This window comes from Gopherus evgoodei, chromosome 1, assembly GCF_007399415.2.
Source record: "Gopherus evgoodei ecotype Sinaloan lineage chromosome 1, rGopEvg1_v1.p, whole genome shotgun sequence".
In the NCBI taxonomy this organism is placed as follows: domain Eukaryota; kingdom Metazoa; phylum Chordata; order Testudines; family Testudinidae; genus Gopherus; species Gopherus evgoodei.
The window spans coordinates 44,665,790-44,691,635 of NC_044322.1; the positions used below are offsets into that span (position 1 = coordinate 44,665,790).

At 42.5% G+C, this 25,846-nt stretch overlaps 1 protein-coding gene across 8 annotated transcripts in view; it reads left to right on the forward strand.

The window, feature by feature from the left end:
- Nucleotides 1-25,846, forward strand: part of FRY (FRY microtubule binding protein) — a 388,433-nt gene that overhangs the window by 241,108 nt on the left and 121,479 nt on the right. For all 8 annotated transcript variants that reach the window (XM_030563058.1, XM_030563048.1, XM_030563011.1 and 5 more), the window contains 7 exons: nt 1,532-1,788; nt 2,235-2,381; nt 13,011-13,179; nt 13,940-14,030; nt 17,215-17,297; nt 22,260-22,410; nt 23,468-23,571. In XM_030563058.1, coding sequence (XP_030418918.1) covers nt 1,532-1,788; nt 2,235-2,381; nt 13,011-13,179; nt 13,940-14,030; nt 17,215-17,297; nt 22,260-22,410; nt 23,468-23,571 — 1,002 coding nt within the window. The remainder of the gene's footprint in view (nt 1-1,531; nt 1,789-2,234; nt 2,382-13,010; nt 13,180-13,939; nt 14,031-17,214; nt 17,298-22,259; nt 22,411-23,467; nt 23,572-25,846) is intronic.

A 25,846-nucleotide genomic window follows, 5' to 3' on the forward strand; every position in this document is an offset into this window, starting at 1 on the left:
AGGTAGAGAATTGTGGCACAGAGAAAGTAAGTGGCTTACCTGAGGTCACACAGGAAATCTGTGGCATGACTCCTGAATCCCCCCAGTCCAGTGCCTTAACTACAGGGTCATATTTCCTTATTAATAAATTATGACTTTTTAATGGCATACATTTTGTGTTTATGTGTATTGTTTATTTGTCTATAATATGCACTCACACATACTTTTTATGTCTACAATACTCAGAGTCATTTGTGAATTAAATAGATCTTCACAGATAAGGAATTAAAACTTTATATTTAGGGCCTTACCAAATTCATGGCCATGAAAAATGTATCATAGACCATGAAATCTGGTCTGTTGTGTGCTTTTACCCTATACAATACAGACTTCACGGGGGAGACAAGGCTATTTTAGAAGGGTTGTGGTATTGCCACCCTTACTTCTGTGCTGCCTTCAGAGCTGAGCAGCCAGAGAACAATGGCTGTTGGCCGGGCACCCAGCTCTGAAGGCAGCGCCTCACCAGCAGAACCACAGAAGTAAGGGTGGCAATACCATACCATGCCTTCAGAGCTCATCTCCTGGCCAGCAGCCGCCACTCTCCATCTGCCCAGCTCTGAAGGCAGCATCACCACCAGCAGCAGCGCAGAAGTAAGCATAGCAGTACCGCAACCCTCCTACAATAACCTTGCAAACCCCACCCCCCAGAAAAACCTCCTTTTTGGGTCAGGACCTCTACAATTACAACACTGTGAAATTTCAGATTTAAATAACTGAAATCATGACATTTATTATTTTAAAAATCCTATGACCATGAAATTGACCAAAATGGACCATGAATTTGGTAGGGCCCTATTTATATTGTATTCTGAAGATGTATTTTTTTCTATCATGTATTTTGTTTAGGCCTTGTCTTTATTGTTGTTGTCTTCTTCTAGTTTTCTTTTTGAAATACACTAATTACTAGAGAAATATTATTTATGCTTAGTGATAACCACATGTGTTTTTATACAGTCAACGTATGTAAATGCCTTGAGATTTAGGCCATAGTTAGGAAATATAGATGCTTATGCAACAGTTATAACCAGATATCAGAATACTGTAAATATATACAGAACACTACTGAAAATTTTCCAAAATTCTCCAAAAGCTTTTAAAATTCTAGAATAATTTAGTCAGATCTGCCCTATTTTTTGTGTTTGCAAACATTTAGCTGTGTGTGTCGTTACACAGCAATCTATAATAGGTCATGTCTTGAACATGCGTCTTAATTTATATTTCTAAATTCAAAATTCTTACCTCATTTATTTTGCACTTAAGACCTCTGACACGTTGCTTACTAATAGCTTACATCAAATTAATGTATTTTCCTCCTGCCAATACTTAAATATTTGCGTTTGTGCTTTGATAATATTCCCTCAGTTTGCAAGATTAAGGTCATCAGGTGGCAAAACAGAAACAATCAGTCTTGCTAAGCATGTAATTTTTTCAGTATACTTCTACTTATCTGTATAGACTAACGATTGGTGCTTTTTAATGCTTACTGTTTTAGAGGTAAGTCAACGATTCCCAACAACCCATCCAAATGGAAGACAGATTATGCTTACCTATCTGCTACCATGGCTTCATAACATCGAACTTGTAGACAGCAGACTTCTTCTCCCAGGTTCAAGCCCTAGCACCCCAGAGGATGAAATAAAGGACAAGGAAGGGGAAATAGCTGTCACATATGGACTGAAAGGAAATGGATGGGGCTCTCCGGAGGCCACATCGTTGGTGCTTAATAATCTCATGTATATGACAGCTAAGGTAAAGCAAAACTGTTTTCTGAAATATTCAAGCTATGATATTTTTAAAAATTCAAAAATAATTGAGTTGCGTAGTGCAAACTCAAAAACAAAAGTGTGTCTAGAATTCTTCCCATTGACATTTGACGTTTTGCATGAGCACAAATGCTCATGTTTCTCTGTCTAAATGTGAATTTCATTCTGAGTAAAAAATTGTACAATTTTCTAAGTGATTGAGGAGCCCAAGTCCCATTGAAATGCCATTTCACTTCTGACTGGTTGGTAGGCTCCTGAATCCCTTAGTTGCTTTTGAAAATTGTACTCTACATCTTGTTACTGTGTTTTGCTATTGATTTTGCATGAGCTGATGTTGTAAAATAGCATACCTTTAGTTTCTCTTCTAAATGTCTAAATTAATGATATGTTTAGTGCACCTTTTCAAAAATTCCATTTCTGTGCTCTTTACAGTATGGAGATGAAGTTCCTGGGCTAGAGATGGAAAATGTCTGGAATGCCTTGGCCAACAATGAGAAATGGAGCAACAACCTTAGAATAACACTGCAATTTCTAATTAGCTTGTGTGGGGTTAGCAGTGATACCATCCTTTTGCCTTATGTAAGTGTTTGTGTTTTGTTTTATTTGCTGTTAGTTACATTGTATTTTTAAGGAAGAAAACAGCATTTGTAGAAAATGAATTTCTGCTGAAATGAGGTGAGTTGGGAAGAGTAAATGAGCCCAGGTGCTGAAGGCAAACAGATAAAATGTGCCATCAGAGCCTCTCTTTGCACGAGTGGAACTTGGTTTCAAGCAGGGGTAAGCGCCACCAGTAAAAATAGCAGTTTTGTCTAAGTTCAGCTTTGTCAGCGCCAGGGAATAGTGCAACAGTAACCGTGGCTGGCCACTAACTGCTGAAATCATTGTGAACAAACATAAGAACCATTTTTCAGTATCGAACTTACACAACAGATATTCATTTTGTACATACAAAATGTTATGAACATGATAGAAAGGAACTCTTCCAAGTTTAAATAACTTGCATGAAAAATTAACTAAGTTAAAAATATTAAAAGCCATGAACTTTCCCCAGCAGGCAGCTAGTTTAGACAACCTCTGTGCTAAATTTTGCAAGGGTTTAAAACAGTGAAAAGTTATACATGGAACAGGATAATATATTAATGCTATCTCCAGTATTAGTGTTTGTGCATTTTAAGGATTTAGCTCCAATTCAGGAAAGCACCAATCATGTGCTTATCTTTTAACATATGCTGAAGTCCATCCTTCTTTAACAAGGCTAGGATTTTGAAAGGTGTATGTCAATGGAAGTTGGGTGCCTAACTCCTTTTAAGCATTTTCAAAAATCCCATTGCATAGCACTTAAGAAAATGATTAGACTCCTTTTAGTCAATTGAACTTAAGCATGTGCTTAAGGGCTTTGCTGAGTCAGAACCTTATATCAGTCATTTATGGTGCAATTCAGTATGTCAATTTAAACACTAGTGGAAATTGTAAAGTTTAGCATGTCAGCTTATTCCTTTTTGTTCCCCGCATAGCTGTCATTGGTTACATAACTATTCCTTCTTGTATGTGAGTCAAGTTGTACAATATATTGCTGCTGTTGCTGCCGTTAGAATAAAACAGGTTTTTTTCTGAGTGAAGTAATATAGCTCCACTTCTGTCTGGCTCTTCAGTGGTTGGAAGAAACTGAATCAAAATTTAGGGCTTTTTACTTTTTTCAGCAGAATTACAGTTTCTTATTTGACTGTCCCTATTAGTTCCCATACTAGAAAATCAGAATCTATCATTACAATGATTATGTTAGTTAAATAGCATCACAGGTGTGCACGGTTCTTTATAAACAGTTTAAAATGACAGGTGTGCCCTGAGGAGTTTACCACCCATAACAGAGTAAGGAAAACAAAGGATGGGGGAGAGTTTGTGGGAAGACAATAGAGGATCACAAGATGTCCTCATTATTACCTACACATTTTTTTGGTTCCCTTTTATTTTTTAATTTAATATATTAAAACTGTGGACTCTGTCTTTGTGTGATGAAAGCTGGATGGTTGTTAGTGCAAGAAAAGCTAATCCAAAGAAGAAAAAATTGAAGGAGGATAATGTGGTGCTCCTGGTCAGGAAAAATATTTCAGGTTTAAAAGGTTGGTATGGGAAAAGGTGCAAAGCTTATGAGAGAAGGAGACCAAGGGCCTGATCCAAAGCACATTGAAGTCACTGAGAGTTTTTTTATTGACTTTAATAGACTTTGAATCAGGCCCAAAAGGAGCATCAAGGTCAGTTGAGTTGATAGGAGTTGTGGAATCTCCTTCACTTGAGGTTTTCAAGAGGAGGCTGGATAGCCATCTGTCTTTGATGATTTAGGCATGACAAATCCTGCATCTTGGCAGGGGCTTAGACCCCTGCGACCCCTTCTAACCCTATGGTTCTGTGACAGAAAATGCTGGGAACTGAGGGTAGACTAGAGGCAGGACTGTTACAGTAATCTGATTGATTTTATTAAGGCAGTGCTAGCCAGGACCGGCGCTAGGGGTTTGAGCGCCCTAGGCGGCCGGCAATTTCGGCACCCCGCGCGCTGGTCCCACGGCTCCTGTGGAGCTGCCGCAGTGGTACCTGCGGAGGGTCTGGTGCTCCGCGGCTCCGGTGAAGCTGCTGCAGTCATGCCTGTGGGAGGTCCACCGGAACCACGCAAGGAGCTGACCGTCCACAGGCAGGACTGCGGCGGCTCCACCGGAGCCTCGGACCAGCAGACCCTCCGCAGGCACCACTGCAGCAGCTCCACCGGAGCTGCCTGCCACCCCCTCCGGCAAAATGACGTCTACCAATTATTCTGGCGCCCTAGGCTATCGCCTAGGCTGCCTAAATGGTAGCGCCGGCTCTGGTGCTAGCCATTTCAAAACACATTCTTTGCTACCTGAGCTATTGAAATGCTTTTTGTGCTCCTCCAGTTTGTGTCTACATAATGCAGCTAAAGAAGGTCAAAAGCACAGGTGTGTTTTAGGCTTTGTCAGCCCAAGAAAAGATATGCTTTAGTTTGAATATGTATCCAAAGTGCATAGGATACCTGTTGCTTTACATACAGCTTCAAGAGAAAGTAATTAAAACCCTCATCTAGTAACCTCTGCCATGCTTTGTTTTTTGGAACTGACTTTTTTTCCTTTAGCTCAAATAGCTTATTTACAGAGGTCAGTGATGGCAAATTATTACCATTAAGTAATTCACTGTTTTTGTTTCTGCTTTATTTGTATCTTATAGCCAAGAAATCCAGAGGAGGCATATATCCCCACACACTCTCACAGAGGTTATACGCTCATAGAGAGATATACGTATATTGCTCCTGGGGGGAATTCTGCCCCAAAAAATTAAAAATGGTGTGCCAAAAAAATAAAAATAGTGCACACAATATTTTATAATTGTGCAAGATTATGTATATTCTATTTGTCAAAATAACACAATACAATCAATCCAGTTTCAGTTATTTTGGTAATTTATTTCAAATACCTGTCAGCAAGCATGTCTGTAGCAATACAGACAACAAAAAAGATTCCCCCAGGAGTAGAGAGTTAAATAAACCTCTACGACAACCCAGTTCCTGTTTCTCTGTTATGCTTTTGTTGGGTGCCTGAGTCTGGGTGTGTCAGCGGGGCACATCGGGGAAAACTCTGTCCCTCTGGTCTTTTGGTCGATTCTCATTTTTTCGCCCCGCCCCTATAGGATTACCATATAGAGTTTCTCAAACAAAGGACACTGCCAAGAGAAGGGGAATAGAGGGAGCTGGAGGAGAGAATACAGTTGGAGGGTGCTGGAGCCACATGTGTGTACTGCGAGGGGCTGGAGGGGGCTATGCGGGGCTCCCCAGCCCAGACACCTGCACCCCCTCCCCCCAGAGCCCAGGAATCCAGAGGAAGAAACAGCCTGATGCTGGTCAGACGGGGCTTGCATGGAGTTTCCTTCACACAGCCTCCTTCCTTCAGGACGTGCTGGGAACTGCAGCTGTCAGGAACCTTCCAGCACCCTCTCCCTGTCCCCTTCCAATCAGCAGTGTCCTCTATTTGTGAGCTGGGGAGCCTAGCTCTGCTGGTTCCAGCAGCCCCTGATGGTGGCCAGCAGCTCTGCAGCACCAAATCTTCAGGGGGAAAAATGAAATTCTGTGCATAACATAAATTCTGCGCAAATTCTGCATCACTGTCTGCAGCTTCTTTTGGTCACAGTTTCCAGCCAATGGGAGCTGTGCAGTCAGCACTCAGGCGGGGGGCAGTGCGCCTAGGAGCCGAGGGACATGTCACCGCTTCTGGGGAGTTGTGCGGAGCCAAGTAGGGAGCCTGCCAGCCCCGCCAAACCCCCTCCCTTCCTAGCAATAGTGGGGATCCCAGGCCACATGCTGCTGCTTGCCTCCCCAGGCACCAGTGCGGGTTCTTGGATGCCTCCCCCCCCCGAGCGCCTGCAGCGGCCCTAGCCCTCCCCCAGACTAGTACATGTTGTGCAGGTCATAGAAATAGGGATATCAGCATTCCTCCTATTCTTCTACATGTGGTCCAAGAGCTGAACATTTTTAATGTAAAAAAAAAAAAAAATTAACATTCCGAAAGCAGCATTCTAGATTTGGGTGAGTGAGTTTGCTGCTAAAGAGAGAGACAGTAAGGATGATGGCAGCCAAGGAGGAGAAGTAATTCCCCAGAGACAATTGCTTGTTAAAACCTGTAGCTACTCAGAATTGTTGTATACAAATTAGACCTGAAATAGCAGTAGTATCCTAGTTAGAAACAAGGAGATCACAATATACTTCAGAGAGCATAGATGAGTCGTGCCTCCCCATACTGGCCAGGGGGTGAGGGAGCACAATCTAAAGGAAATGGCACATGACCACCCCATGTGTCTCCTCTGCTCAGTGACTCTCCCCACCTTGTGCCCTGCCCTGTGCCCAGCGCTGTCCCTGCCCCACCAGAGTTACCTGCAGGTAGGGTGACCAGATGTCCCAATTTTATAGGAACAGTCCCAATTTTGGGGTCTTTTTCTTATATAGGCTCCTATTACCCTCCACCCCCTATCCCGATTTTTCACATTTGCTGTCTGGTCACCCTAGCAGGGGGTTGGGTGCTCTGTCCTTCTCCTGCTGCACATCCCCACCCCCGTCCCAGCACATTGAGCTCTGCTCTCCCTAGCAGCCTGGCGAGGAGCAATACAGAGCTGCTTCTCACGGAGCTGAAGCTGGCCACTCCAGGCAGCTGCCTCAGAGATCCTGGTTGTGGAGATGGTGGCAGTGGGCTGCCCCCCATCCACGCCCGGCTGCGGGGGAAAGGGGCCAAGTGAGCTGGAAATGTGCCAGGGGGAAAAGGGGACTGCAGTTCACTCAGTCCCTGTCCCCAGCCACCAGACTCAAGCAGGGGGCAACCTTCTGCCACCGCCGCTGCCACCTTCCCTGCCAGGCTGTCTCTCAAGCAGCCACCACACTGCACACAGCAGCAACCCAGAGTGGCGGGCATGCGAAATGTCTGGCCAACCCCTCCCCTTCCGCTCCCCGCCTAGGCCCGGCTGCCAGGGACAGAGGCCAAATGTGCCAGGGGGCACGCACAGTGGGAGAAGGACAGAGCCCCTCTCCCTTCCCTCCACCCTCCCACCCTGGTAGGCCAAGCAGAAGTCTGTGGGCGGGAGCACTTGACCCCACATGCTCTTCCTATGCATCATCTATGGCAGAGAACAAAATAATTAGCAACTAAAGATAATACCAACAAATTATTCCTCAACATTCTGGCTTGCAGAATCCAAAAGGCCACATTGCTGCAAGATTATCTATTCATCTTTACCTTTCTCTGTTTTGGAATCAGTGTGCCTCTGGCCCCCACCAGCTCCTTCCTGCCTTCTGCCGTATGTTCTGGCTCAATGGGCACAAGGCAATGCCTCTAACACTTTATTGGCTGTCTTTTTTTAAAGAGGCAAAGATTACTTAAAGGTGGCTGGCTGGTTTTTTTTAATTTCTTTTTCTCGTAAGTGTTGTTTTCTTAGTGCAGCTTGGCTTTAGAGGGTGCAGTGCAAGGTTTATAAGTAAGGTGTTGCCCATCTCTAATCACAATACAAATGATTCGTGAAGAGCATTTCTTTCTTAGAAATGCCTACAATATCTCACAGTGAAGTACAACAAGCACATTTTTTCAGTTACTTTAGCATAGTCTTTAAATGTGTACATTTTCTCTAAGGTTAAAAAAGAGAGTAAAATAAATTAGAAAATAACAAATGTGAGAATTTTGCCATTCACTTCAATAGGCGTAGGCTCAGTATGGTACGCATCATTGACTTTACTGTGATTGCTTGTTTATGTATGTAGATATGTATTTTCCAGACTTCTGAAAATATCTTTGACTCTCATTACATGTGTAAATGGCTAGCTGGAACCTTACCTACCATTCGTGTGTGCAATTACCTGACTTTCACATACTCATAGACTCATAGACTCATAGGTCAGAAGGGACCAATATGATCATCTAGTCTGACCTCCTGCACAAGGCAGGCCACAGAACCCTACCCATCCACTTTTATACAACCCCTAATCCAGGACTGAGTTACTGAAATCCTCAAAACTGGTTTGAAGACCTCAAACTGCAGAGAATCCACCAGCAAGTGACCCATGCTCCACGCTGCAGAGGAAGGCGAAAAACCTCCATGGCCCCTGCCAATCCGCCCTGGAGGAAAATTCCTTCCCGACCCCAAATATGGCGATCAGCTAAACCCTGAGCATGTGGGCAAGACTCACCAGCCAGCACCCAAGAAGGAATTCTCTGCAGTAACTCAGTTCCCATCCCATCCAACATCTCCCCGCAGACCACTGAGCAGACTTATCTCGTGATAATCCAAGATCAATTGCCCAAATTAAACTATCCTATCATAACATCCCCTCCATATACTTATCAAACTTAGTCTTCAAGCCAGATAAGTCTTTTGCCCCCACTACTTCCCTCGGAAGGCTGTTCCAAAACTTCACTCCCCTAATGGTTAGAAACCTTCGTCTAATTTCAAGTCTAAACTTCCTAATATCCAGTTTGTACCCATTCGTCCTCGTGCCTACATTAGAACTAAACTTAAATAATTCCTCTCTCTCCCTAACGTTAACCCCCCTGATATAGTTATATAGAGCAAGCATATCCCCCCGCAGCCTTCTTTTGGCCAGGCTAAACAAGCCAAGCTCTTTGAGTCTCCTTTCATAAGGCAGGTTTTCCATTCCTCGGATCATCCTAGTAGCCCGTCTCTGGACCTGTTCCAGTTTGAATTCATCCTTCTTGAACATGGGACACCAGAACTGCACACAATATTCCAGATGGGGTCTCACCAGCGCCTTATATAACGGTACTAACACCTCCTTATCCTTGCTGGAAATACCTCGCCTAATGCATCCTAAAATCGCATTTGGTTTTTTAACAGCCGTATCACATTGGCGGCTCATAGTCATCCTGCTATCGACCAATACCCCAAGGTCCTTCTCCTCCTCCGGCGCTTCCAACTGATGCGTCCCCAACATATATCTAAAATTCTTATTATTAATATCTAAGTGCATGACCTTGCACTTTTCACTATTGTATTTCATCCTATTACTCTTACTCCAGTTTACAAGGTGGTCCAGATCTTCCTGAATAGTATCCCTGTCCTTTTCCGTGTTAGCAATACCCCCCAACTTTGTGTCATCCGCAAACTTAATTAGCACATTCCCGCTCTTTGTGCCAAGGTCAGTAATAAAAAGGTTAAATAAGATCGGTCCCAAAACCGATCCTTGAGGGACTCCACTAGTAATCTCCTTCCAGCCTGACAGTTCACCCTTCAATACGACCCACTGGAGTCTCCCCTTTAACCAGTTCCTTATCCACCTTACAACTTTCATATTCATCCCCATCTTTTCCAATTTAACTAACAGTTCCCCATGCGGAACCGTGTCAAACGCCTTACTGAAATCGAGGTAAATTAAATCTACCGCATTTCCTTTATCTAAGTAATCCGTCACCTTCTCAAAGAAGGAGATCAGATTGGTTTGGCACGATCTACCTTTAGTAAATCCATGTTGCAATTCGTCCCAATTACCATTGACCTCTATGTCCTTGACTACTTTCTCCCTTAAAATCTTTTCCAAGACCTTACATACTACAGACGTCAAGCTAAGAGGCCTATAATTACCCGGATCACTTTTATTCCCTTTCTTAAAAATAGGGACTACGTTAGCAATCCTCCAGTCGTACGGCACAACCCCCGAGTTTATCGATTGCTTAAAAATTCTCGCTAACGGGTTTGCAATCTCACGCGCCAGTTCCTTTAATATCCTCGGATGGAGATTGTCCGGGCCCTCCGATTTTGTCCCATCAAGCTGTTCAAGTTTGGCCTCTACCTCAGTTGCGGTAATATCCACCTCCATATCCACATTCCCGCTTATCATCCCTCCATCATTGCTAAACTCCTCACTAGTCTTATTAAAAACTGAGGCAAAGTATTTTTTTAGATATTGGGCCATGCCTAGGTTGTCCTTAACCTCCATTCCATCCTCAGTGCATAGCGGCCCCACTTCTTCTTTCTTTGTTTTCTTCTTATTTATGTGGCTGTAGAACCTTTTACTATTGGTTTTGATTCCCTTTGCAAGGTCCAGTTCCATGCGGCTTTTAGCCTTCCTCACTTTATCCCTACATGTTCTGACCTCACCAAGGTAGCTTCCCTTGCTAATCCCGCCTTTCTTCCACTCCCTGTAAGCTTTCTGCTTTCTCCTAATCCCCTCTCTAAGTTGCTTGCTCATCCAGCTTGGCCTACAACTCCTGCCCATGTTTTTTTTCCCCTTTCTTGGGATGCAGGCTTCCAACAATTTCCGCAGCTGCGACTGAAAGTAATTCCAGGCCTCCTCCGCATTTAAATCTGCAAGTTCCTCCGTCCAATCCACTTCCCTAACTAATTTCCTTAACTCTTTAAAATTAGCCCTCGAGAAATCGAAAACCCTAATCCGAGATCTACATTTGTTTATCCTTCCATCTAGTTTGAACTGAATCAGCTCATGATCACTCGAACCAAGGTTGTCCCCTACCACCATTTCTTCTACAAGGTCCTCACTGCTCACGAAAACCAAATCTAAAATGGCATCCCCTCTCGTAGGTACTTCAACTACTTGATAAAGAAATCCATCCGCTATCACATCCAGAAAAATCTGACCCCTATTATTCTTGCAAGCACTCGTCCTCCAGTCTCTATCCGGGAAGTTGAAGTCTCCCATAATCACACATTTCCCCTTTGTGTTTACTTCATTAAAGAGGTCTCTATCCATATCCAAATCAGATCCCGGCGGTCTATAGCACACCCCAAGCACTATTTCAGGGGAAGCTCTAGTTGCTTTTTTACCCAGTGGGATTTTTGCCCAGACAGACTCTGTCTTATCCATTCCATCGCTTCTTATTTCATTACAGTTAATCTCATCATTGATGTACAAGGTTACTCCACCACCTTTGCCTTCTTCCTGTCTTTTCTAAACAGCACATAGCCTTCAATACCTGAACTCCAGTCATGAGTACTATTCCACCAGGTTTCTGTTATCCCTATAATATCTGGTTTCACTTCCTGCACCAGTAGCTCCAGTTCCTCCATCTTGTTACCTAGGCTCCTCGCATTAGTGTACAGACATTTTAATTTTTGGCGTTTAGTGTCAATGACATTCTTTCCCCCGTCGTGCACAGACCTTCTACCACCAGCATCACCCATTGATCTGGTTTCTACTCCACTATTCCTCCTTGGATCAATTCTTTGGTCCGCAAGGGTATCCCCTCTCACTTTGTTTACTTCCCTCTCCAGGTTATATTCCGGCGTGGAGATCTCCTGAACATCTCCCAACCATCTCCCCCAACTTCCTAGTTTAAAGCTCTCTTGATGAGGTCGGCGAGCCTCCATCCTAGAATTCTATTTCCCTCCTTACTTAGATGAAGTCCATCCTGAGCGAACAGTTGTCTGTCCGTAAACGCTTCCCAATGACCGTACATCCCAAAGCCCTCCTTGTAACACCAATGCCTGAGCCATCTGTTGATCGCCATAATCTTGTCACTCCTTCGTCGCCCTGCTCTAGGAACCGGCAGAATCCCACTGAAGATCACCTGAGCCTCGATTTCTTTGAGCGTCTTCCCCAGTCTGGCATAATCCTCCTTGATACAGTCCAGCGAGTAACTAGCTGTATCATTCGTTCCCACATGAAGGACAATCAACGGATTCTTTCCCGCTCCCACTAGGATCCTATTCAGCCTCTGGTCCACATCCTGTATCTTAGCCCCTGGCAGACAGCACACCCTTTTGTTCTCCCGATCAGGTCAAGTTACAGGCCTGTCTATTCTTCTCAGTAAAGAGTCTCCAATCACGTAGACTTGCCTTTTCCTGGTGACAGTGTGATTCTCCGGTCTATCCCCCACACCAGCTTGCCGCAAGTCCTCTCGATTTGTATTCGCCTTTACAATCCTCCTAGGGCTCATACTTGGTGCTGCCTCCATTGACTCCTCCCCTCCTTCTGCAGTACTAGCTGCTCGTCTCTTTTTCCTTGCCCTCTGTCCTTCAGCAGCCTGCTGTGCTCCATCTTCATTTCCCAACTCAGCAAACCTGTTCCTGAGTTCTATTTCTCCATCGCTGGCCCGTCTTTTCCTCTGCCTGGTTCTCCTAGTCAGATGCTTCCACCGTCCACTTTCCTCACCCAGCAGCCCCTCCTCAGAGTTCTTTGGTCCTGCTTCTATCCGCTCGTCTGAGCTTATCCCCTGTGCCTCATCACGTCTGCATGCATAAATGTACGTATGAAATTATGCGTGGACCCCTGCTTTTAATTTTGGAACTTTGGCCCTATTAAGTATGGCAAACTTTACCTTGGAGGGTGTTCTTGTAAGCAAAAGATAAACCCCTGAAAATGATTCACAAGTAATGCTAGTAATGCTAATTTCAGAGTTTTTAATTACATTCTGTATATTAAAAATATTGGCTTTTGGAGAATAATAACCAAATAATTTTGAGCAACCAGATCAGAGATTTGTTTTTAAGAGAAAGTATGTTGAAATCAAAAGAGAGTTGTATTCGTATTAATATCAGTACAGTTAATTCAGTTACATTGTTCTGGTGTCTTTTTCAACAGTAATATATACATTTTAGCCTTTTGGTTATTGCAAAGTAATATGTTTTTATTGTGTGAATTATTCTAGTTTTTTATCTATTTTGTGTAGAGACTAATAAATGTCTTTTTTTCTCCTTCAGATCAAAAAGGTTGCCATATATTTGTGTCGGAATAACACTATTCAAACAATGGAAGAGCTGCTTTTTGAACTGCAGCAAACCGATCCAGTGAACCCTATTGTCCAACATTGTGATAATCCACCTTTTTACCGCTTTACTGCCAGCAACAAGCCCTCAGCTGTTGCTTCTGGTATGAGCTAAGCATTATTATTTCAGCTATGACTTTATACCTTTTTTTTAGTCTCAGTCTCTTTGATCAGTTCCGTTCAGTAATACAAATAAATAATGATGACACCTATCAGTCACAGCACCTACTAGCATGGCTGCATGCTCTTCAAATCACATGCACTGAATAACAGATTCATTTAGTTGTTCTCTCTCGTGCAGCCTACTATATCGCTTCTCTGGAGCTCAGCAGGATGTTGGTGAGACTGAGCTTGAGATCTGGTGTATGTCATAGTGTCATATTCTCTTTGACTACCATGTTCTGAAAGCTGCATTAGGCTTTCAAAACTAGGACTGCAACACAGTTAAGGTGCTAGCTTGTCAATAAACCAGGACGCTGGGGAATACCTGCTGTGATCATGGGATTGTTGGTCGCATACTGTTCTTAATATTAATGATAGAAGAACCAGTTCAGATAAATGATGAACTGTACCAAACCATGACTGAGTCTTTTTAAGCCAGTAAGGAACAGTGAACACAAATTTACAGGACATGCAAGACTCTGAGCACTCACTTTTTTTAAGATGTGAAGCAAGACCCTAAAACACATGTATGTGTTACATGGATATGAATGTGTGTGTAGTATATGCATAATGAACAATTTTACTGTGGCCTTTGACATTAAAGGTAAAATTTTTTATTGTTATGTTAGTATGAAAGAAAAGAAGGTCATGGAAAGACTGTACGTTATTTAATGAGTGTGCTTGTTGTCATCTCGCATACAGGAACTACCTCTAGCAGTAATACTGTTGTAGCTGGCCAAGACAGTTTTCCTGATATAGAGGAGAACAGGATGGTGAGGGAAACTGATGAAAGGTTTGTAAACTCTTTCTCCAAAATGTGCACATTTTAAAAAATATTTTAAGGGCCAGATTGACATCTCATGTCAATCAACCAAGCTCCATTGACTTCAGTGGAACCACACTGATCTAGACTGGCTAATGATCTTTCTGACCATAAGCACTGTTTTTATCCCAGGAGGAATGTTTTTAAATAGTCATTCAGGAAAGCAGTAAAAGCAGGCTGCAGAACCTCCTGTTTCAAACAGTTGATTAATAACATAAGCCTAATACTGTAGGTACTGCCTAGGTATGTGTGACATCTAAATTGAGCAATTTGTGCTACATAGCTCATGTTGTAGGAACCAACTGGAGAAGAGAATGAGAAGTGGGGGAATTTACTGAAGAAAAGAATTTTAAAATCTTTTTAAAATATTGGGTTTGATCCCATACTCTTTTAGTCCATGAAGAGAGGACGAAAATCTGCGTGCAGACCAGTGTTCCTGACTGCAGAGACGGTCAGTGTCACTCTTCCTTTTTAGGGTGAGATGGCAGATATTGGAAGGACCATTTTCTACATCTGAAAAATATTCTGCCTAGCAATCCTGAGTCAATTAATATATTTCCAGCCTTCTGCATCTTTCATTTCTTATTGTATGTATATAATCTTGATAATTTGGAGAACTGGGCTATAGACAACAAAATGAAATTCAGCAAAGACAAATGTAAGGTGCTAAACTTAGGGAAGAAAAACCAAATGCACAAATACAGAACGTGGGATAACTGGCTTATCAGCAGCACTGCTGAAAAGGATTTGAGAGTTGTAGATCACAGTTTCAACATAAGTCAGCATTGCAAAGTTGTTGCAAAAAAAGCAAATGCAATTTTAGGTTGCATTAACAGAGGCTTAGCATGCAAGTCACGGGAGATGATAGTACTGCTCTGCTCGGCGCTGGTTAGACCTCAGCTGGAATACTGTGTCCAATTTTGGTCACCAATGTATAGAAAGGATGTAGAGAAACTGGAAAGGACTCAGAGGTGAGCAACAAAGATGATCACAGGGATGGAATACAAGCTATACAAGCAAAGGCTGAAGGAACTGGATATGTTTAGTTTGGAAAAGAGGAGATTGAGGGGGGGATACAATAGCTGCCATAAAAAAGATGGAGAAAAGTTGTTGTCTCTTTCCACAGAAGGCAGGACAAGAGACAATAGGTTCAAACTACAGAATGGCAGATTTAGATTAAATCTCAGGAAAAACTTCCTGATGGTCAGAAAAGTAAGACAATGGAACAGACTGCCTAGGGAGGTTGTAGAAGCTCCTTCCCTGGAGGTTTTCAAAAGGAGGCGGGATAGCCATCTGTCTTGGATGGTTTACACACAACAAATCTTCCATCTTGGCAGGGGGCTAGACTAGATGACCTTTACAGTCCCTTGTAACCCTATGATTCTAAATATAAGAAGATTACAAAACGGTAGAGTCACGAGTTAAAGGGGTACACCATTTCCAGTACCACAGAAAAGTCTATTTTCTTTTCCTTACTAAATCCCTTTTCTCTTTAAATGGGAAATACATATGAGCTGCAATAACGTCAGTGAAGGTCCCCATTAACATTTAGTTAGTTTATGGTTCTTGATGTCCGCTAGTGTCATTTCAAAGTCAAGGGTCTGAGCCATCCTCCACTGGATCAGGGCTCAGATGAGCAAGAACAATCAGCTCAGAGATTTTCTCCTGTAGTTCCCCTGTTTATAACCACTTTGAACTATCTGTTTGTTAGATCTTATAAATATAAGAGGTTGCCATTTTCTCAGCTCAATCTCTTAGTTTCTCTATAGAGTAAGCTTGGTTAGGCATTCAGATGTCATGCTGTGGAGCATGGTATAAAAACTTCATATAACAGAGTGTGCCATAACCGATAGGGGTCTCAGAATAGGGAGCAGAAAGATGCTGTGTGTGAGCAACAAGAAAATAAACCTCTTTGACTTTGGGTAGCCACCTTATTTTTCCCTACAAAAATTGTTTATAGGTATATTGTATTAATTGGTGTTTTTTTTTAAATGGCAGAGCGAACAACTGATACAACATTTTTCATTATGTGTCCCAGTTGTAACCTGCCAGCAATTTCACAGTTTCCTGTCTCACATAAAATTTTCATATGGTCTAACCAATTTTTCAGTAGTAGTGTTCTGTGATACTTTTGTGTTCTTATGTCTGATTTTGTAAGCAAATAGTTTTTATGTGAGGTAAAACTTGGGGGTATGCAAGACAAATCAGACTCCTGAAAGAGATACAGTAGCCTAGAAAGAGCCACTGCTGTATTTCAATACACAGATGTAGAATTGTTCTTAGTGTTCTCTTTGTAGTCTTTTTTTTTTTAATAATAAGGTGACCAGAGCAGATGTTGTGGATAACTTTGTCTCCAACGGTCATTGTTATTTAAAAATGATTATGATAAAGAATTTATGCAGTAAGTAATAGAAGATTTGCCATCTGCTCTCATAATCACAGGCCTGTTTTGAAATAACATAATGAAACTAAGTAGAAAATATTTTAGTTTTTGTGTTGACGACACAATATCACATGAAAGGAAACCCTGAGTAATGTGTGAAATGCCATTTACTTGGCTAGAAAAATTTTTGTCTGGCACAATGTGATCATACTGCACCATAGCTTTTCAAGGTGATGTTGCATTGTGTCTTGTCTTGTGATGTGATTTCTTTCTCTGACATCACAATACTGTATTGTTTTGATATCAATGCATTTCGACATTATCATGTTATATTGTGACAGTAATGTGTTTGTATTGTCAGCAACGGTTACATGGTGTTCAAAGTGACCGCTTTCTCTTATTTGCGGTCTGTCTAGCTATATTCTTTCATCATCCAGGCAGCCCTCTTGAAATTATGGCATTCAGATGAGGATAGAATTTGACATTGTGCATTTCTTCATATGTGTTTTCCCCTCAAAATATATCTTTTAGTACACTTTTCAGGGTATTTTTTAAAGAATGGGACAATAATATGCGAGTTTCCCTTATTTGTATGCATAGAAAAACACTAAACTAAAAGAATTTTATTTAGGTTGTAAAGTCAAGTACTTGAAAAGTAGGAAATGCCATGCTTAAGGTGATCTGTGCAATGTTAGTCAGAGTAAGCATTTACTGCAGTGGTTTGCTTTGTCTAAATAAAGCATTTAATGAAGATTTTTCTTGTATTTCAAGATTCAGTAATGTAATCAGAGCACATACTCGGCTAGAATCAAGGTACAGTAATAGCTCTGGAGGATCTTATGATGATGATAAAAGTAAGTGCTGACATTCCATTTTATGCAATTTATTGGGTGTATTGGTGGGAAAGGAAATGTTTCTTGTGACTTGAAGAGAACACCTGATAAAGTTGTCTGCAGTCTAGTCACAGCATAGGAAGCTATCATTCCAGTGGCTTATCTGTGTCACCTTGTTACCTTTAAAATGATATTATAGATAATTCCTTTTGCTAGCTCAGGAGTCAGTAGAGCCTTTGCATAGGCAGAGCTTCATTGGAATGGGGGAAGTGAGATATCATGTAAGCAGCAGTGCCTGGCTGGAGGCATTTTCACTTTGAAAATTATAACAGTTCTAGGTGCACTATGGGGAACACAGGACTTACCACATCAATATAACAGAAGTAACCAGCACTCTTCCTCAATACCTGGAGATGGGGAGCAGGTCCAGGGACCCACCAAGACATATCATGTCAGCAAATCATATCCCATCCCTTCCATTCCCCACTACCTGCAACTTAATTATGGCTCCATGCTTGTGTTGGGAGAAAAGTAGAAAGGGCTTGCTGTTTCAGTCACCCCCGCATACCTACTCTGAACTGACCATAAATTGGCCCTTGGTATTTATTTAGTAAAGAGTATCAAGAAACACCTGGTATTTCAGTTATTTACTAAATTATGTTAGGTGTTTGGGAAGTCTGGTAGTATGAATTCATTTTTGCAATGGACTGCAAAGAGGCTGATACTCTGATTTCATTTATACCCTAAACTGCATCTTAGAAAGGCCGGTTCTTTATACAGTCCCTTATTCCTGACTGATACAAAAAAACCCAGGTCAAATGGTGCAATGGCCCTGGTGGTGTGTCTTAATGCTAAATAGATCAATGATTTGGCTCTGGCCATACTGTACTGTCTGGTTCAACATGAATAATGAATATAATAATGTTTTATATCTTCTGTTGTCCAAATGAAATTCTTCTAGCAATTTTTTTCATAATAAAAAATAGGAAACTTATCAAAAGTAATGTAATAAACTATTTTGATTATTTTTAAATATACAAATAGTTCCTTTTGCATGATTGTGAACAAATAGAAAACCAGTAAATATTTATAAAAATTAATTAATTAAACACATATTCTGCAACATACTCAACCTACATTTTGCTGCAATTTTCCTTCACTTGTGTGGCTTGCTAGTGCTGAATTCTTCAGCAAATTGACAGTTCTCCTGCAAAGGTTAATTAATGCAGCAGTGTTAATGTGATTTTAATGAACTGTGTTCCAATACAGAACAACATTAATACTTTGAAACACTTCTCCACAACATGGGCTGTGGGCAAAGTGGGGTTCAGAGGAATAGCAGTTTGCCTGGGATTACATGATGAGTGAGTTGCAGTCCCAGTCACTCCCTCTCTTCCTAGTACTGTTTTGCTGGAGGTTGAGTGGCTTCTAGCAGCATGTCTTTGATCTACAGGCCACCACAAACCTCATTGAAGCTGTCGGGTGTGCTGGCCACCTAATATTCAGGCTGTGTCTGTTTGTTTAGTGATAGCTGAAACAGTGGAAGCCACCTCCCAAAGACTATACTGAATACAAACATAGGGGCTAGGGGGATGGGTTTGATTGTGGAGGTGGGTGGGAGAGAGGAAGGGTGAGTGAGCAAGAGAAGCACTGGGTGTATGTGTGAGAGAGAGGGATTGCGGGTTTTGAACCTGTCTATAAGTATCCAGGCAGTGTGCAGACCACAGCTGTCATCCAGCAGCTCACTGGAAGTGGTGACAAAGGGGGCTATCAGAGATACAGAATGAAACACAGGAAGTTGTCTGAGTAACTTGGTGGATCCCTGGCTGGTTGCCTACCACTTTGGACCTTGAGTCCTGAGCCCTGCCTACCTGCCTATTCCTGCCCTCCGTATCCCAGATTCTCCTCTGTCCCTGGTTTCTGCTTTTCTGCTTTGCTCCAGGTCCCTGTTCCTCCGCCCTGTCCCTGACTCCAACTCTGGCTCAACTCTTTACTTTTGACTTTGGCTCCAACTTGACCATTGGCTTGACTCTTGAATCCAACTTGACCCCTCACTCATCCCCTGACTCTGATTCTGCTTTGACCCTTGGCTTGATTCCTGACTCTGTCTTCAGTGCTGAGCCCCAGCTACTGTTCCTGATTCCTGACTCTGACCACTAGACCTGACCACCCACAGTCACTCCTTACAGCGTGGCCCTGAGAGAAAGTCAAGAGATCTTTGTGGGCAGAGTGCTGGTTGGAAAGAGGCTTGGAACTGTGAGCAAGAAACTACAAACTATTGTCTGAGTCCAACTTTACTGAGGAAAACAGGACTTTGTATACCATCTTCATAAATAAGTAGGATATCATCAAAGATATACCTAATTCTAATATCAATTTGTCCTGCTAATGGAAACAATCCTCAAAGGGGTGAATGTTGGTTAAACCCTCAGACGAAAAAGGGATAACCATACTAAGTTAAACATTTCTGTAACAACTGCTTCAAAAGGAAAAGTTTTGGCAGACTTCAGGAAAGAGGGAAATACGCCACCACTCCACAAACCCAAGATGGAATACAGTCACACTTCCATCCAACCCTCTGTTTTCCATGTTAACAAAATAAAAAACCTTAGTTCGGATTCTTCATTCTCTTTTCCCTACAGTTTTAGCAACTGTCAATTTGAATTTTACATAAGTAACTCATGAATTTAATCACACACCATCAGGTACCAAAAACTTCATGTTGCTTTCCACGATTAAAAGGATGGATCAGAGATACAGTTATAGTAAACTGAGATGTTTGTTATAGCATCCTATAAAATCCCACAAAGATCTTGCTAGTTTCAAGTAAGGGAGAGGCAAATCAAAGTCTTAATTTAAAAAAATGAGGGTATCCATGGGCAGCCGGGGGACTCCATACACTACCCTGACCCCAAGTGCCACCCGGAGCCTGCACCCCTGGTCTTCTTCTGTGCCCCACCTTCCTGCCCCAGCTCTGATCCCCCTCCTGCCTTCCAAACCCCTTGGTCCCAGCCCGGAGCACCCTCCTGCACCCCAAATCCCTCATCCCCAGCCAGACCCAGGGCTGGCACTTCCATTTAGGTGACCTAGGGGGTCGCCTAGCGCACCAGGATTTGGGAGGGCGGCAGGCTGCTCCAGTGGCCTGCGGCAGGTCCACCGGAGCCGCAGGACGAGTGGACCGTCCACAGAAACGCCTGCGGGAGGTCCGCGGGACCGGCGAGCCGGCCCTGCGCCTAAGGCGCCAAAAACCCTGGTGCCCCTCCTGGCCAGACCCTAGAGCCCACACCCCCAGCCAGAGCCCTCAACTCCCCCCCACACTCCAACCCCAGCCTAGAGCCACCTCCTGCACTCCCAACCCCCTGCCCCAGCTCGGAGCCCCCTCCCGCACCTTGAACCCCTCATTTGTGGCCTCACCCTGGAACCCACACTCCCAGCCCAGATCCTGTACCCCCTCCCATACCCCAACCCTCTGCCTCAGCCCGAAGACCCCTCCTGTACTCCGAACCCCTCTGCTCTACCCCCAGCCCCCTCCTGCATCCCAAACCCCTCATCCCTGGTCCCACCCCAGAGACTGCACTTCCAGCCAGAGCCCTCACCCCCTCACACATCCCAACCCCTGCCCCATCCCGGAGCCCCCTCCCACACTCTGAACTCCTGATTTCTGGCCCCACCCCAGAGCCCGCCCCCCCAGATGGAGCCCTCACCCCCTCCCACACCCAGTTCCCAATTTTGTGAGCATTCATGGCCCGCCATACAATTTCCATACCCAGATGTGATCCTCAGGCCAGAAAGTTGGCCCACCCCTGCTTTAAATGGAGGTGCCTAGGTACTCATTTAGAGTTCGAGTGTGGCATTTACTCACAGCTCTAAGTAGACAGACCAATCCTTCTTTCTGGTCCCCATCATGCAGGCCAAGTGGCACAAGTCCCTTTCTGATGATGCAGCCTGCTCCCTTTAGCATGCCCAGCCAGCTGTGCAAGCTTGTGTAGAAGAGTTCTTTGTCATGATCTGCTCTCCTCCCCTTCCTGTCCCACGTTGTATGCTTAAGGGCACATGCAGGGAGAAGTCTCTGTACTCCTCTGGGCACAGAGGCTGTGGGTTTTCTGGACCTTTATGCAGGGATCTTAGGTGAGAGGTGGAAGGCTTCTTGTGCCTCTTACATAAATATTCATCCAGGGGTCCCACGCACACTCTCCCAAGCACCAGGGACAATCTTGACTTTAATATAGATTTAATAGAGTAGTTATTGTTCTGTATATTAAATAGATTATTCAATAATAATAAATAATATCTGTATAACACTTTTCATGTGTAAAGCACTTGGCCAACATTAATTAATGATCACAAGTCTTATAAGGCAAATAAGTGATATTTCTGTATATTTATAGATAAATACCTTGTTTATTAATGTAAAAACAGCTTCTCACTAAAGCTAAACTAAATAGATATTTGAGAAACTTAATAAATATTTTATCCCTGTTGTAAGAATTGTATCACACTGAAGATGTTTTTCACATTCCTTATTTCCTCCTCTTAATTCAGCAGATTTAATTTTTGGCTTCTTCGTAGCATCACTCAGCAGGGCACCTGCTGGTTGTTACAAGAATGTGTCACTGCTAGAAGGCCCTGTGCTAGAGATGCCTTGCCATGGCAATTATGTTGGCTGAACTTTACTCTCATTTTTTAGGAGAGAGTCCGTTGCTTGATGTTTTGTGATCTGGGTCCTAAGCTACTAAAAAATGACAAAAGGAATTCAGCTGCAGCCTATAAAATTCAGTGCTGCGTGCTTGGACTCTGTGTTACATTTTCCGCATAGTGAAGGAGAAATTAAATGTGCTTCACTTGTTGTTGCAAACCTATGTCCTCTCGCCAAATATTCTGAACTGAATTTAGCATGCACATTGTTTTAGATACTAGATAATTAAACTATTTGGTTTTGAAGTCATTACAGACTAAAGCATGTTTTAATATTTTACCATGCAGATGATCCTGTTTCTCCTTATACTAGCTGGCTGTTGAATATTGTGGAGACCAAACAGCCACAACCCTTGCCAATGCCTTACAATGGAGGATGCTGGGCACCACTTGTTGACTACCTCCCAGAAACTGTCACACCACGGGGACCTCTTCATAGGTGAGCAATACTGAAATAAGTCTCCGCTAATTAGAAAATTGGTCAACAATAATTGAATGACTCCATTACCCAGCACTTAAGAAAAATCACACACATACTTTTTACTGCTTCCCAACATTTCAGTGTTAAATCAAAAGGCCCTGCAATTCTAATGCCTTGTTAAAACTATAGCTTGTTTATTTTGCATGAGATCAAATGTACTGATAGAAATTGGATTAAAGCAACGATACCTGATTCACAGAAGCTGAACATTGTCTTTCCCAAACCTAACGGACTGTTATTTGTAGCACTTTTTTGTGCTATTCTAATTATGCTATAAATATGTTGGAACTCCTCTTTTACATAATCGATATTGACATTAATAATATTATTTTCAATAATGGTGCTTAACAGCTAAGTACAGTAACTTTAGGTATTGTGATATCTTTATGACATTAATAACATTCAAAAGGAAGCTTAATTTTGGAAAATGCTGAGGATTTTGTGACTCCTCCAGTATAGCTTTGTATCAGTTCATTTTTCTTGCTATACGTCCCAGGTACTATGATAATTTATGGCAAAAGCTGGTCAATAGCACTTCTATGGCTGTCTTAATAATCCATCACTTCTTTTATCGGTATTAATGTTGGTTTTAGTATTGCTACTTCTTTAAATAATGGTTTGGGTGTAGAAACTCAGGACCTAGTAAGCATTAGCAGTGACTAGCAGAGCCAGCCAGTGTACAGGCTGCCTGCCTCTACCAGTGGGCCTCAGTTCCCATGTATCAAACCTGCTGCATTCTAGTCCAGGGCCTCTTTTGAGTGCTGAATGGTCATCATGATGAACTGTACTAAACTGTATGATGGATTAGTAATGGAAGCAAGAAGGGAAACTAGGATAAGACCATCAAACTAGTTTCACTTGGGATCCAAGTCAGGGTTTGAATGTCATTTCCCAGAGCTGAAAGGCTAGTGTATTAACCCATGTCTTGCCAATTCTCATGTGATTGCATAGCATATTACTGTTGTCTAGCTCCCAGAAAAAGTTTTTAAACTGATTTTGTGATTTCATTTATTAGGTGCAATATTGCTGTTATTTTCATGACTGAGATGGTAGTGGATCACAGTGTGAGAGAAGATTGGGCCCTTCACCTCCCTTTATTACTTCATGCTCTTTTCTTAGGTAAGACCAATACAACAGGAATTAAAACATGGGTATACTCCAAACCATTAGTCAAACTGAAGCTGTAGAGTTAGCATTATTTTAAATATATTTTGTCTTTGCCTTCCCCTCCATTGCTATGTTTACAGCCATCATTCATGTTGTGTTACATCAGTTCATGAAACTAAAATTGGTCAGCTGGAATGTTGTGGCTGCAGCATTCTTTATCACACCTTGCAATACTCTGAATTTTTTGTGGCTTTTTTTCCCCACTTTACTTTATTAGTTCATCATTTCAGGGTTCGCAGAAGCAGAGATGTTGAGCATACTAGAGTAATTAGGAAGTATATAGGCATTATCCAATTCATGTGGTTGATGCATACTTTCTGTAGGTCATTAGAATAGCTAGACATAAGGAATGAATTCATAATAAGTGGTGGTCTCAGTCCAGTTCTCAGTGGGTCAATGTACACATTCCAAACCCCATCATCATAATTGCAGCTAATTTCCACCCTTATTGGTAGTCTCAGCACAGACAGCAAGGATTGAATAACCATGGAAGCTGAGCTAGAAGATTATAGCACATTTGTAGAACAATGGGGGAAGTGTCACTGCCTATTATCTACCTATGTCTATGGACCAAGGCAAGTACTTCTAGCTCCATTGCGGTCACTCTGGTACCTTTCACAAGCACTAACAACATGCAGAAAAAATCCAGAAAGAGAAATCAGAGGCATTAGAGGGCTATCTAGATTTAAAAGGATACAATTCCTCTTTAATAAAATGGATGTCATGGTAAAATTACCATTCATGCCACTTTCCTCTCCTCTCTCTCTGGGCTTGGCTACACTTGCAGTATACAGTGCAATAAAGGAGCCCCAAGCGCACTAACTCACTGCTCGTCCACACTGGCAAGGCATGTAGAGCACTCTGACTCCGCAGCTACAGCACTGCTCGTACTCCACCTTGTCAAGAGGAATAACGTTTGCTGTGCCTTGGCTACAATGCCTGGGTGTCAGTGTGAATGAGGTGTTGCGTTACTGCGCTCTGATTGGCCTCCAGAAACATCCCATAATCCCCGTAAGTCAAGTGGCCACTCTTGTCATTGTTTTGAACTCCTGTAAGAATGCGTAAATGCACTTTCAAAGCTCTGTTTCTGACAGCCGGCATGCAAGCCGTTACTATGGAATGCTGTGTGTGAGAGAGAGAGGTGTGGGGGGAAGGGGGAGATCTGCTGCTGTCTGAACTTACAAGACAGCATGCTAACATGCTCTCAGCCCCCGAAAACCCCACTCTCTCTCACACATACACACAACAACTCCCTGTCACACTCCACCCCACCCCTCCCATTTTAAAAGCACATTGCAGTCACTTGCATGTTGGGATAGCTGCCCATAATGCACCACTCCTAATGGTGCTGCAAGTGCCGCAAATGTGGCCACGTCAGTGTGCGTGAAGCTGTCAGTGTGGATAAATTGCAGTGCTATCCCTACTGCACTCTACGAAGGCTGGTTTAACTGAAAGCACTGTACATCTGCAAGTGTATCCATGCCCTTAGATGCCGAGACTACCATGAATGTCTATGCAACTTACGGTGATTTTCACAGAACATTGAATAAAATATCTATCTTTTCTATTATTCCCGAGCAATTTACAAAGACAGTCTTAAAATATATTATAGGCAGCATCAAAATGTAGGCTTAAAAACTAAAATGGATTCAGCTTTTCAGACTCAGTTGGGAGCTGACTCCCCAGATATAGTGAAAAGTTGCTGAAAGGAAAAAGACTCTGTAACATCAGTGTTGTGTGGACAAAAGAAATAGCCAGCAACTGGTGAACCAATTGAACATCTGATAAATTATAGTTGTAGCAGTTCTGAAAAACATGGACCTTTTCAGTTAGAAATTTATTAGTAATAAAACTCAATTTGAGTCAATGAATCAATGAAGGGACTTGAGAATAGGAATGAAAACAATATCAAGCAAGATGAGAGACTCTCGCCTTTTCATTTTGGTTGAGAGACACTCAGTGTATATTAGCCATCACTGAGCAGTGCAAGTAGATATTTGCAGAAATAGATTTCTGATATTACAAATACATTTATCAAAATTTCTTTACCTTTTTTGTCAAGTAATATCTTAACGTCACAGTATTTCATAATGACTCACATTTAAATTAACATTAAAGCTTCACTTTTATTATGGTTTAGTTTCATTACATCTCTATAGATTCCCCTTGTGAGGGTGTAGGGAAGTAGTACTAAATGTGTTAGCCAGAGGTGTGACTGTGACTTGCA